General features: G+C 51.5%; 1 protein-coding gene across 1 annotated transcript in view; it reads right to left on the reverse strand.

The window, feature by feature from the left end:
• Positions 1 to 10769, reverse strand: part of LOC141575001 (uncharacterized) — a 31946-nt gene extending 21177 nt beyond the window's left edge. The window contains exons 1-2 of the mRNA XM_074352927.1: positions 10666 to 10769; positions 10215 to 10504 (exon numbers count right to left, since the gene is read on the reverse strand). Of these exons, the coding sequence (XP_074209028.1) occupies positions 10215 to 10504; positions 10666 to 10769 (394 nt within the window). The remainder of the gene's footprint in view (positions 1 to 10214; positions 10505 to 10665) is intronic.
• Between the last annotated feature and the right edge of the window lie 1681 nt (positions 10770 to 12450).

The following is a 12450-nucleotide window of genomic DNA, read 5'->3' on the forward strand; positions in this document are numbered from 1 at the left end:
AAATATTTAGCAAAAAATTTAACAAAAGAAGTGCAAGACATAGACTTGTAGAAACCACAACACATTGCTGAAGGAAGTTAAAGGCCTAATGGCAAGATGTCCCATTTCATGGAATGTTCATCTTAACATTAAGATGGCAAAACTTTCCAAATTAATCTACAGCTTCAGCAGATCCATATCAAAACTGAGCTTGTTTCTGCAGAAACTGACAGACTGAATATGAAATTCATTGGACCCAGAAAAGCCAAAACAATCTTGAAAAAGAACAAAGTGGAGGACTCACACTTTCTGACATGGAAAACCACAGTAATCAAGACAGGCTGGTATAGGCATACGTGCAAACATACAGACCAATGGAAGAGCTGAGAGTGAAAAAGATAAACTCTCAAATTTACAGTCAAGCAATTTTCGACAAGGTTGTCAAGAGGATTCAAAGAGAAAGAAATAATTGTCTTTTCAACAAGTGGTGCTGGGACAGCTGGACATCCACATGCAAAAGAACAAAGCTGGACCCTACCTCACACCATATACAAAAATAACTCAAAATGAATCACAGACCTAAATGTACAGATCAACAATGTATGAAGCAATGCATAAGACAGAAATGAAAGGATAAGAGCTGAAACTATAAAACTCTCAGAAGACAACATAGGAGTAAATCTTCATGGCTTGGATTAAATACACCAAAGTACAAACAACAAAAGACAAACTAAATTGTAATTCATCAAAATTAAAAACTGTCTGCAACAACGTGGATGGACTTGGAGGGCATTATGTTAAGTGTAGTAAGTCAGAAAGAGAAAGACAAATACTGTATATTATCACTTACATGTGGAATCTAAAAAATAAAACGAATGAATATGACAAAAAAGAAACAGACTCACAGCTATAGAGAATAAACAGTGGTTACCAGTGGGGAGAGGGAAGGGGGAGGGGCAAGATAGGAGGAGTGGATTAAGAGGTACAGACTAATGTGTATAAAATCAATAAGCTACAAGAACATTGTACAACACAGGGAATGCAGTTGTTATTTTATAATAACTATAAACAGAGTGTAACTTTCAAAAATTGTGAATCACTATATTATATACCTGAAACACATAATATTGTACATCAACTATACCTTGATAAAGAAAAAGTTAAAAAAAATAAATTGTTGATTTTCTCCTCCCCCCCAAAAAAGTTTTGTGCTGCGAACAATACCATCAAGAAAACAAAAAGACCATCAATCCACAGAATGGGAGAATACACTGTAAACTGTATCTGATGAGAGACTTGTATCCAGAATATATAAACAACACGTATAACACACTAATAAAAAGATACATAGCCCAATTTAAAAATGAGCAAAGAATCTGAATGCACTTTTGTTCAAAACGACATATGAACGGCCAATTAGTGCATGAAAGATGCTCAACATCATTAGCCATCAAGAAAACAGAAATCAAAACCACTCACACCCACTAGGATGGCTATAATCAAAAAGACTATGCAAGTGTTGGAGAGGATGTGGGGAACCTTTATACTTTAGTGGCAGGAATGTAAAATGGTGCAGCCACTTTGACATGTCCCCCCAGATAAACAGTTATCTTAATTAAGACCCAGCAATTCTACTCCCAGGTATGCACCCAAAAGAAATGAAAACAAACACTTATTTACGAATATGTACCAAGAGCAGCAGCATCCACAGTAGCCAAAAAGTAGAAACAATTCAAACTATCCATCAACAGAAGAATGGATAAACCAAGTGAGGCACAGTCACACCCAGGAGCACTGCTCAGTCACACAAAGGAGAGGAACTCTTCTTTGTGCCGCAACACCATGCTGAGGAGCAGGACGGCAGCACCTGCAACCGGTACCTGGGCTGCTGGCCACAACACGCCTCCCATCACCCTGCACATCCAGCCCATCAAGCCCCATCGGCCCCACATCTCTGCAGACCCCTCAGCCTGGGCCCACGTTTGTGCACCTGAATCCATTTCCTGACTTCCTTCTCCTCCAGTTCACTCCAGACAGGACAGCCACGGCTGCTTCACAGAGATGATCCTTTGATAGCTCCCACAGTGGGCGGGTCTAGGGGCTGCCCGTCTCCTTCCCTGCCCTGGGCTCCGACCCCGCAGGCCCTGCCGCCCCCGGGCTGCCACAGGGGCTGACTGGCCTCCCCACTCTCCACTGCTCCTCAGGCCTGACCTCACTCCCACAGGACAGCACCCTAGGTCTGTCCTCACAGCCCCAGCCCCACCCTTCAACTGCACATCCACTCTCTGCACCCAACTCTAAGCTTCTGGAAGCAGGGGCCTCACCTCTGCACTACCACTCAGCACCACTGCCCTGCACCCCATGAAATGAATGACCAGGAAGACAAGACCACCTGACCCACTGCAGCGATGCTGCCACTGGCAGAGTTCATCCTCACACTGGAGACCCTGACCACCCAGGTGTCTCCTGCTCAGGAAGAAGCTTGCCGTGTGGCCAAGCATTGAGGTCCCGCTTCTCCCAAGGCCCGGAGGCCCTCACATACCCAGAGCTTGTCAACTCCAGCTTGTAAGCTCCCAACTTTGGTTAAAAATGTTAGAATGATGGAGGGTGCGCTCTGGTGTCTTCTGGAAAGGAAGGAGGCGGGTAAAGCTAGAGCTAGAAGAGACGCCTGCCAAACCTCTCCCTGGGCCCACCTGCACACGGAGGATGGCAGGTGGGCCTCCAGGTGACAGAGGCATCCCTTGAGGAGGCTGCCCAAGCTCTTGGCTTTGTGGTGCGCTCCCACCCCCCGCTGACCTCGCCTCACGGACGCCCAGCCACAAAGCGCAGCTGGCCACGCCCACACCCCAAGCTGCTTTCTGCCTCTGTGGCCACCTCCACCGGGGGCACGGGGCTCCCTTGCCAGGTTAACACCCAGAAGGCGTGGCCAGATACCCTCCTAGGCAAGACTCTCCCTCCTCTGGAGAGGCTACCTGAACTATGTACCCCTGTGCTAGGCTAGCAGCCCCCCAAAGGTCTCCCTGAGGGCCCATGCACGCCTCCCCCACTGTTACCCACGTGAGGTTATCACAGTCCTCTGGTGTGTGAGGTCCGGTATGTCTCTGCCTCTGGGCACCCGACTAGCAAGTGGCTGACACACAGCAGGTGACAGGAGAGACCAGGAGCGCAGGATGGCCGTGCGGGCCTGGCAAACACAGAACCAGACCTCAAACCCTGCCAAACCAACGGAGAAGGGCTCTACCCCTGAGCAACACCCACCGTGGGCCCCAGCGGCCTTGGGCAGGAAGGCCCACTCTGCCCCAAGACAGCCGTCTGTGGCTTCTACACGTCCCTGCAAATGAGGGACTCTGAGATCCACAGTGTTACCCCCTCTGGCTTTTAGGAACCAGAGGCTACTTCTCGGGCTCAGATTCGGAAGAAATAGTAACAGTACAGCTGAATCCTGAATACAAAATAAAAGGCCAACACCACCAAAATTAAACAGAAACACAGTATCTTGAGTCCAGAAACTGCCACCTTTATCAGTGACACCTGCAGTTGGCTACACAAACAACACTAAGCCCATAGGTGGGAGATTTACTGCTCCTATTTCACACAATCTGAACTGTGAGGAAGGGCAGGCTGGCCTCCAGAGAAATCCCCAGAAGCGCATGAAGGGACGGTAACAGAAACCACTAGCACTGTCCCAGGGTGATGATATTCCTGTAAACCTTGGCCCGTGAAGGTTAGCGCTGGGGCCTCCAGACACTGCAGGAAAGGACCAAGAGAAGCAGCAGAACAGACAAAGGTGTATAGCCAAGAAGGAAAAAGAGCTGGAGCAGCAGGGCCAGCCGACGGACTCCCACACCTGAGCCCCTGCACCGGGGCGACTACTCACCCTCCCACCGACTGCACTCAGATGTCCTGTCTTCACCAGTCTGCAAGAGGACAGAAAACATGCTCTGCCAACCTGGCTCTTGATGTCAAAATCAATTTTCCAAAACCTTATACGTGTATAACATTTAGTAATTTACTCTGAAATTCAGTCACACTTCAGCTAGAAACACCCCTGGAAAATGAACAGGATCGATACTGTCTCACCCACAGGAGGCTCGGCTGTTACATGTCTTTCTGACGTATCTGTGATCAGTCAGGCCCCTCACGGACTGAGTCCCCACGCTGGGAACCATGTGCATCAGCTGCACCAGCGGCTCAGAGACTGACCAGGGGGCCACCATCCTGCCCCCAGACTTCCCACACAAGCCCAGGACGGAGCCAACACGAAGGTTCTGGGCACCTCGTAGGAGTGCTGAAAAATTCTAGTCATTCTTACTTTCCACAGCTTTACTGAGATATAATTCACATATCACACAATTTACCCATTTAAAGTGTACAATTTTAGAACAGTTTAGTATATTTACAGATATGCATATCTTTAGCACAGTCAATCTGAGAATATTTTCTTACCCAAAAAGGAACCCTGTGTCCCTTTGCTGTCACCCCCAGCCCCTGGCAACCACCAATCTACCTTCCGTTTCTCTGGATTTGCCTACTCTGGGCATTTCATATAAATGAAACCAAACAACATATGGACGTTCGTATCAGCATAATGTTCCAAGATTCATCCACGTTGTAGCATGAATCAGTACTTATTGCCAAATAATACTCCACTGTGTGGACAGACCACAGTTTGTCCATTCATCTGCTGACAGACATTTGGGCTGTTTCCCCATTTTTGCTGTTATGAATAATGCTGCTATGAACTTTTGTGTACAAGTTTTAGTGTGCATATGTTTTTTTAGTCACTCTCACCCATAAGAACACATGAAAGGTGAGCCAATTTCCAACCGAGAAACTGCAACATACTGTTTAAAATATAGATAGATAAATAACTGGGAGAAATGTATGACCAAAGAAAGTACAGAGTTAAAGACATTAAGAAACAAAAGCATAACCTGATCTAACAGAATAAACAGTGATTAAAGAGAGGCCTTCTTGAGGGGCGTGCCCCACAGGCATGACTGCACAGTGCTCTACCAGCAGCCTGGCCTGTAACTGCACAAAATACGCTGCTCACCAGCAGGTGCTGGTTACATAGATTACAGCACCTCCACACAGCCAGACAGGACACAGTCATGACAACAAATGAACTGGAATATGTACTGATTCGGAGTGACTTCTCAAACACATTTAGTTAAAAAGGCAAGATTAAGAAACTTTTTTTAAAAGAAAAGAGTAGAAAAAAAAATACATACACGCTTGCTTGCATGGTTACAAAGTAGCTCCAGAAGGGGCCACAGGAGAAGCCTCCAGGGAAACAGGCTCCTGGAGGCCGAGAAAAGGGAAGGAGGCGACAGGCAGGTGACAGACAGATTCACTGTGCACCCTCTATACTTTTAAACCCTGAATGTATTATCTAGTTAAAAATTTTTAAACTTTTTAGGGAGCAAAAATAGAGAAACTCTGAGAATTAAAGACATTTATGCTTAGGAAAGCCTTGAGTAGTTGGAAGCAGCCGACGTGGGGCAATCCAGTGAAGGAGTCACTCCTGCTGCAGTGTCAGCCTCTAGGGCACCAGGGTGACTCCCCCCAGGTCCACCTGTCTCTGCTGATGTTAATACACAGAGCAAATGTTGCAAGAGACACTGACAACACAAACGTGTCTGCTGCCCCAGGACTTCCCAGTGCAGAAGGGAGATAACTTGAGGCAGCGCAGAGCCCTATGCCTGGTTAAGGGAAGGATCAGGGCCCCAGCAAGGGTCAGAGGAGCTGGAGGCGCCACTCGAGCTCTGCTTATTTTAGGGAGGAGGGAATGCAGGCAGGGTTTGGCCGGGTAGCGCCCTGCTGGCGTCACTGGAGAGCAGGATTCGAGTTGGGCACACAGGCCATGGACAGCAGTCTAGGAGGCACGGGGAGCCAGGGAGGAGTGCAGGCCAGGGGAGTGACTGGCAGGCATGCTCTGGCCTGCTCCTCAGCCTGGCACACTGGCCCTGGCTTCATGCACTCGATGCTAGCTGCACCAGCTCCTAGTTGGGACAACCAAAATGTCTCCGGACAACTCACCCTAGGGTAAGAACCACTGTTCAGCACACATCAGCTGGGCAGCTGTGTGGGAAGCGGAGGGGAGGGAGCCCACCCAGGAGGCACAGCCACAATGCAGACAGGACACGGCACAGGCCCTGCTGACAGAGGGAGGGTGGATTTGTTAACTACTCAGGAGGAACCACAAGCCGGACACAGGGCAACAAGCTGTGTGTGTGTGGGGCGAACAGGGCACCAAGCTTCTAGGTACCACACAGCAGATGACGTCCCAAAGCACCAAAGGACCAGAGTGGAAGTGAGGACGGCTGCAGGGTCTGAGAAGACTGAAGGGCTTCTGCCCAGGAGACAGGCAGGTTCCAGGGCCCAAGACTGAGGGCAGCGTGGCTGGCACATTTGCCCCAGGTAAGCCTGCCCAGGGAGAGCACCAAACAGGCTCGCCTTCTCTCCTGGGTGGTCACAGCATTGTCTCCAGCTACTTGGCTGCCCTCCCTGTATGAGAGCCATACATCATACAGCTGCCTGGGGCCGGGGACTTGCTGCTCCCCCCACCCCTAGGCTGGGCCACATGACCTGCTTTGGCCACGGAACCTGAGTCGCCAGTTCTAAGCTGAAGCTCCAGCAGACACTGAGTTTCTGCCACTCTCTTGCCATAAGAATAGCGTGTCTCCAACAAGGGCACATCTTGAGCCCAAGGATGACAGCTCTCAGGGGAGAGCCACAAGCAAACGAAGTGTGAGCAAGAAACCACCTCCATCGAGGCACTGAGCCCATCGCAGAGGAGGCTGCCCTGCAGATTCTCTGCCTCAGACTTCTCCCATCTCCAGCCCGTCCCACACATTACTACCAGGGCTTCCCTGCTCACAGCACTGAAGTGGCTCCCTGTTAGCCAGAGAACTAAAACTTAGTCCTCAACCTGAACTCAGACCTTCACAGTATAACCCTGATTTCCTCCATCCCTTACACAACCTTCAACCCCTACAAACCACATATAACCCACCTTGTCTTTGCTGCAAAACCTCAGACACCTCTGCCTGTGGTGCTGCAGTGTCCTTGCTCCTCCCCATGCACCTCCTACAGGCTCAGCTCAAAAGCCACCTCTTCCTTGAAGCCTTCCCTCACACTGCAGCCCCTACAATCCTTTTGCCTCTGAACTTCAAGAACAAACTTTCTCTGTAAATGAGCCAGACAGTAAATTATCCAGGGTTCGTGGGCCATAAAGCCTCTGTTGCAACTAGTTAATTCTGCCAAAGCAGCCACAGATACAAAAATAAACAACGGTGGCTGTATTTCAATAAAACTTTACTTACACAGACAGGCACGGGTCTATCAGTGGCTGTAGCTTAGAGATCCTTGTCTGGAACACTGCTTGCAGCCCTGAGATTTGAGCACGGCAGAAGGGGAGTGAGCCAGGACTGCAGGCTCAGGTGAGGAGCTTCCTCTCAGCAGGGTGGGACAGTATGGCTGGAGGATGGGGTCAGAAATGACCTCGGGGAGCAGGGCAGAGTGGCCAGACAGCATCAAGGGCAAGTCCCAGAGGCAGATGGAAGGTACGGTGAGGCAGGTACAGGAGGCAGCAGAGACAGCCAACAACTGAGGGTGCAGACTTTACCAGGGGGACCAAGAAAGGTAACAGGAGAAGGGACCTGGAGGCAGGTGGACAATCCAGTTCAGCTCTGTCAGCAGATGTCTCCCAGGCCCCCCGCTGCCTGCGTGGCTGCACCAGGCTATGCTTCTGAGACAGGACACCCACAAAGCTAACTTTGAGAGGGAACAGATAAGACCCACAACAACTGACCAAATGGGCCAGTGAACAGGCACAGCAAAGGAATTTTTCTAGTAAAACTAGATATTTCACTATGAGAACATATTACACGAACATTTTTTCAAAAGCACCCAAAAAACAGGTAGAAGGTTAACAAGACACTGTATTCACTGTTACTACGTTGTTCAAGGACAGCGCCCCCCAGCACACATGCAGGAGAGAAGGCTGGGATGGACATTTTTAAATCTATCTTTAGATATTTTAAAATTTGCTCACAGAAGCTGTTTCATTACCATTTGTACTGAACTTTAAATGTTCTCAACCCCACAAATGCCAAAGACTCTCCTTAAAAAGGAAGGGTTTCTTCTAGTTTTTGTGTCACACAGATAAAGGGGATGAGATGTATTATCTGGGGTAAGTCTAATATACTTTCCTTAGATCTGAGAAAGAGAACTATCTCCTTGGAAAATATGGTGAATTTTTCTACTTTGTTCTGAAGTAAGTTAAGTTATTCCTTCCAATAGCTTAGCAAGACAGAATGTTACAGCACTGGTCATTTCAAGTTCCCTTTCTGTTTCTAATGCCCTCACTGTCACTTACAGTTTGTTAATAAATTATCTTTTCTATTACAAGAATAACACTGTACATAACAACGTCTTTGGTATTAATTCAAGTAGAGAATCACCCAAGAACTGTTTTACATCTCATTTCTGTCAACAGCAGTCCTCCCTACTCAAGAGGACGAGAAGGACTGCAAGATTCTAGACTGGTTCATTAGAAGCTTTCTTTTTCTAAAAGTATTTTTTTAAAACAGTTCTTTATGATAATTTTTCAATTAAGCACATGAGACTTGTTCCTTGTTTTCCTTTATGAAGACTTGTTTCTCCAAATATGACCTCAGTTTGTGTAAGAAAAGGAAGCCACAGACTTCAAGTCAGTGTCAGAGTAAGACAGGACAGCTGAAGAACCAACCACCCAGGAAGTGCGCCCTGGAAAACAGATCTCGGCAGTGATTAACAGCTCCTGACTTTTCTCAACACTGACCAAGCACCAGGCACAGTTAATTCAGAGTCCCTGCATCCACCCAGGAAGCCAACGTTATTGGTGTTCCCATTTCACAGACGAAGAACCAAAGGCAGAGTACAAAGGCAGTAAATAGAAGAGTCACGACTCAAAGGCAGGCAGTCTGGCTCCAGAACCTGCCCGCTTCTCCACTCTGTTTTCCAGCCTCTGGGCAAGACAACTTACTACACAAAGTGCAGGCAGGAAGACCTGGGACCTCTGCTCACTCCCGCAGGGCGCATTTGCGGGTCACGGAGTCTGCGCCAGACTGCTTTATGGAATGAGTCTCCTTACTGCTTTACAGTCACACCTCCTATCAAATCTCCTTCCCTTCCCCGAGCGAGGAGAAACACACCTTGCTCACTGTGAAAGGGGAGCCGCTGACCGGGAACCACCTGCTGTTTACAGAGGCACCCAGGATGTACAGGGCTCAATTCCCCTCACTGGCTTCAATGACAAATCTCCTACTGTCTACACCAGGGGAGGAACACGAAGCCTTGCAACTGTAGGTTTCTGTAGAGGTCACAAGAGGTTTGCTTAAACCCTACGACACTGAAGAGGGTGGAGGGGCGCCGCATTTTTGCTGAAGGCTGCGCAGTGCCCACAGCAGCTGCTGGTGGGAGCAGCATGTAACACACCCACAGCTGCTGCGGCCTCGCAGCCAGCTGCACGTTTTAAAATAAAAGACGCCCTGACCCCCAAGATGCTCACAGCCTGCCTTGATCTCGGCCCTCGCACGGAATACTGCTTCCACCCACACCAATCCCGCAACCAGGAGGCAACCGAGGGAATTTCAGCTCCGGGAGGGCGACCAGGAAGGAAAGGCGGGGACGCCCCAGCCCGCCTCGCTGCAGAAGCCAGATCGGCAGGGCCGGGGCCCGCAGCCGAAAGGGAACACACGCGTCCCGACTTTCTGAGCCCTGACAAAGCCGGCCCGGTCCCTCACCGCCCCGACTGCGCCCCAGTAACCCCGCCGAAGCCCCGCGCCGACGCCCCGCACTCAGGCCCGGCACTCCACTCACGCCCACCCTAGGCCGGGCTCGCGCACCCCCGGGCCGGGCGCACACACTCGTACCCCCGCCTCAGGCACACTCACCGACAGCCACGCCGGGCCGCGTACACGCACTCACACACCCCCAGGCCGGACCCCACACCCACCTCACACCTTGGCCCCCGCGGCCTGGGCCCCTCGCGCCCCCGCCCAGCCGGGCCGCCACACCCAGCCCCCGCCCCTCCTTAGCCCGGCCGCCGCCCGTCTCGGCTCCTCGGTCTCTGGGGACCCGTATCCTCGCTGGCCGAGCCGGGGGCCTCTGCGAGGGCGGGCGGGGGCCGCAGCGCCGGCCTCTCCGCCATCTTCCAGGCCCGCACCGCCCACCGCCCGCGCTCTCACCAGCCGGCTGCGCGCGAGCCGCGCCGCCACAGCCCCTCATCTCGACCCGCACGCCGCGCGCGCGCTGCTCGCGGCCCTGCGGCCGCCGCCTCTGCCGCCGCCGCCGCGGCCGGGTAGCTGCTTGCCCTCCGCCGCCGCGGCCGCCGGCCCAGTGCGCCGAGGGCGCGCGTCCTCCCGTCACCAGCGCAACCCCCCGCCTCCGGCCCCGCCCCCGCACCGCGCCGCCCAGCCGCCAGGGGGCTCTGCCGCTGGCCTCGTGCGCCTGCGCCGGCGCGCGGCGTGCCGGGAGTCTGCCGCGAGGTCAGGCTGGCTCCGCCCACAAGGTGGGCGTGGAGCCTAACACGGTCCACTCGAGTTCCCGCTAAGCGGCGGGCGGAGGGAGGCGTCGTCTCTGCCCAGGTCACCCGGGCGCGGGATGGCTGGGCGGAGGGGGGCACCCCTCCCAGGTCACCCGAAGCCCTCCCTCTGGCCCCGCAGTCTGAACGGGGACGATCTTGTCTTATCTGAGCGCTCCTGAGATTCTTCGATCCCCTTCGGCTGCAGTGCATTTGACATTTCGACCGTGTCAGTGTGGATTTTACCTTACTGGTTGGGTTTTACCTTACTCACACGTGTTGGGCTTCCTGAATCTGAGATTTCACTCTTCCTTGATTCTGGAAGGTTATCAGTCATTGTCTCTTTTTTGTTGTTGTTTTTTCATTGTCTTTTAAAATGTGGGCTCTCCGTTCTTCCTGTGGTTCTCCCCATGGAGCTGTTAGATAAACTGGATGGTCTGTATCCTCTGTATCCCGTTTCCTTCCTATCCTTTTGCTCTGTCTTAACTCTTAATAATTGCTCAGTTCAGCTATACTGTTGTTGTCTCTAGCATTTTCTACTCTGCGTTTAGCCTGTTCTTCAGGCTTTTTAAAATTATTATTACCCATACAATATTCATCTCCAGATTTGTAGTATTTGACTTCCATTTGGATAGCTAATCAGCCTGAAACCCGCACAACAGAACGCAGAAGCCCACACCACTGTGGCCGCAGCCTGGATCTCCCTCACCACAAGAAATTGCAAAGTGCTAAAGGCTCAGTTTCAAGTCCTCAGTTGGGGTCCACTTCCCGTCGGGCACTTGCTCCTTCAGCACCTGGCTGCTGCGATGCCTCTGCCTCCTTTGGCTCTCTGATGGGACTCGTCCTGACACCACACGTCCACACACGGACACCAAGTCCCTGCCCTACCGTCTTTAGCTCCCTCTCCACTGTACACACCCGCGGAAGCCCAGTCTGGGTGAACTCTACCATTCTCCTCCCCCATGGGCACAAGGCTGGCTAACTTCATTTTAAACTTAGAAGGAGCACTTCACACTCCTTGGCAATCTCGTGGTTTTTCTCCAGAGGGTGAGTCTCCCCTCTCCAAAGTGAGCGTGGGAATTTCTCAGGCCTCCCTAATTGAGATGAGACCAAATGAGATGAGACCAAAACTCTTTATCACCAACCCCAAAGGCCCACCTACACCCACCCCTGCCTTCTCCCAGTCTCACCTGCAAAGCTCAGCGTTGCCAGTCACTGTTGAACTCTTCCTGGGACCACTTCCCAATACCAGGTGATAAAGAGGGGAGGAGATACAACCATTTTTTTCATTCACTCACTTCACCTACAGTCACCTGGGGCCTCTACCCCTGCCTCTTGCCTCGCACCTTGTGCTCTTTCCCCTGATTCTCCAAACTGCCTGCCCTGTACCGCACTGCCCCTGGGGTCCGAGTGCTGGGGGTGGTGGGGACATAGGCGATTAAGAAGGGAATCCAGGGCAGAACCCCACTCTGCCACTTATGGCCCTGAGACCTGGGAAGGCCCCTCCTCTCAGTGTCAGTCTGAGTTAGGGACCCTGAATGTTAAGAAGTGAGAAGGTGACAGCACCTCTGCTGTCCCCTCCCATCCTCTGGCCTGCTCTCCCCGAGTCCACTTCTGGCCAGAACCCCCTTGCTTTTCCTCCCAGCTCTCCTCTGGGCATGTTCAAACCCACAGAAAAGTTGCCAGAGCAGCCCAGTAAGCAGCACCGGTCCTTCACGAGCTCCTGGAGGGGCTGCCATTCTGCCACTTTTGCTGGTTCTCTATGTATAATTACTTCTGTTGCCAGAAGAGTGAGTTGAAAGTAATTTGTAGGCATCAAGACGCTCACCCCTAAGTGCCTCAGCCTATCTCCTAAAAGCAAGTTCTCACTTGACCACTAAACCATATCACACCTGAGAAAA

Source organism: Camelus bactrianus, chromosome 25, assembly GCF_048773025.1.
Source record: "Camelus bactrianus isolate YW-2024 breed Bactrian camel chromosome 25, ASM4877302v1, whole genome shotgun sequence".
Classification (NCBI taxonomy): Eukaryota; Metazoa; Chordata; class Mammalia; order Artiodactyla; family Camelidae; genus Camelus; species Camelus bactrianus.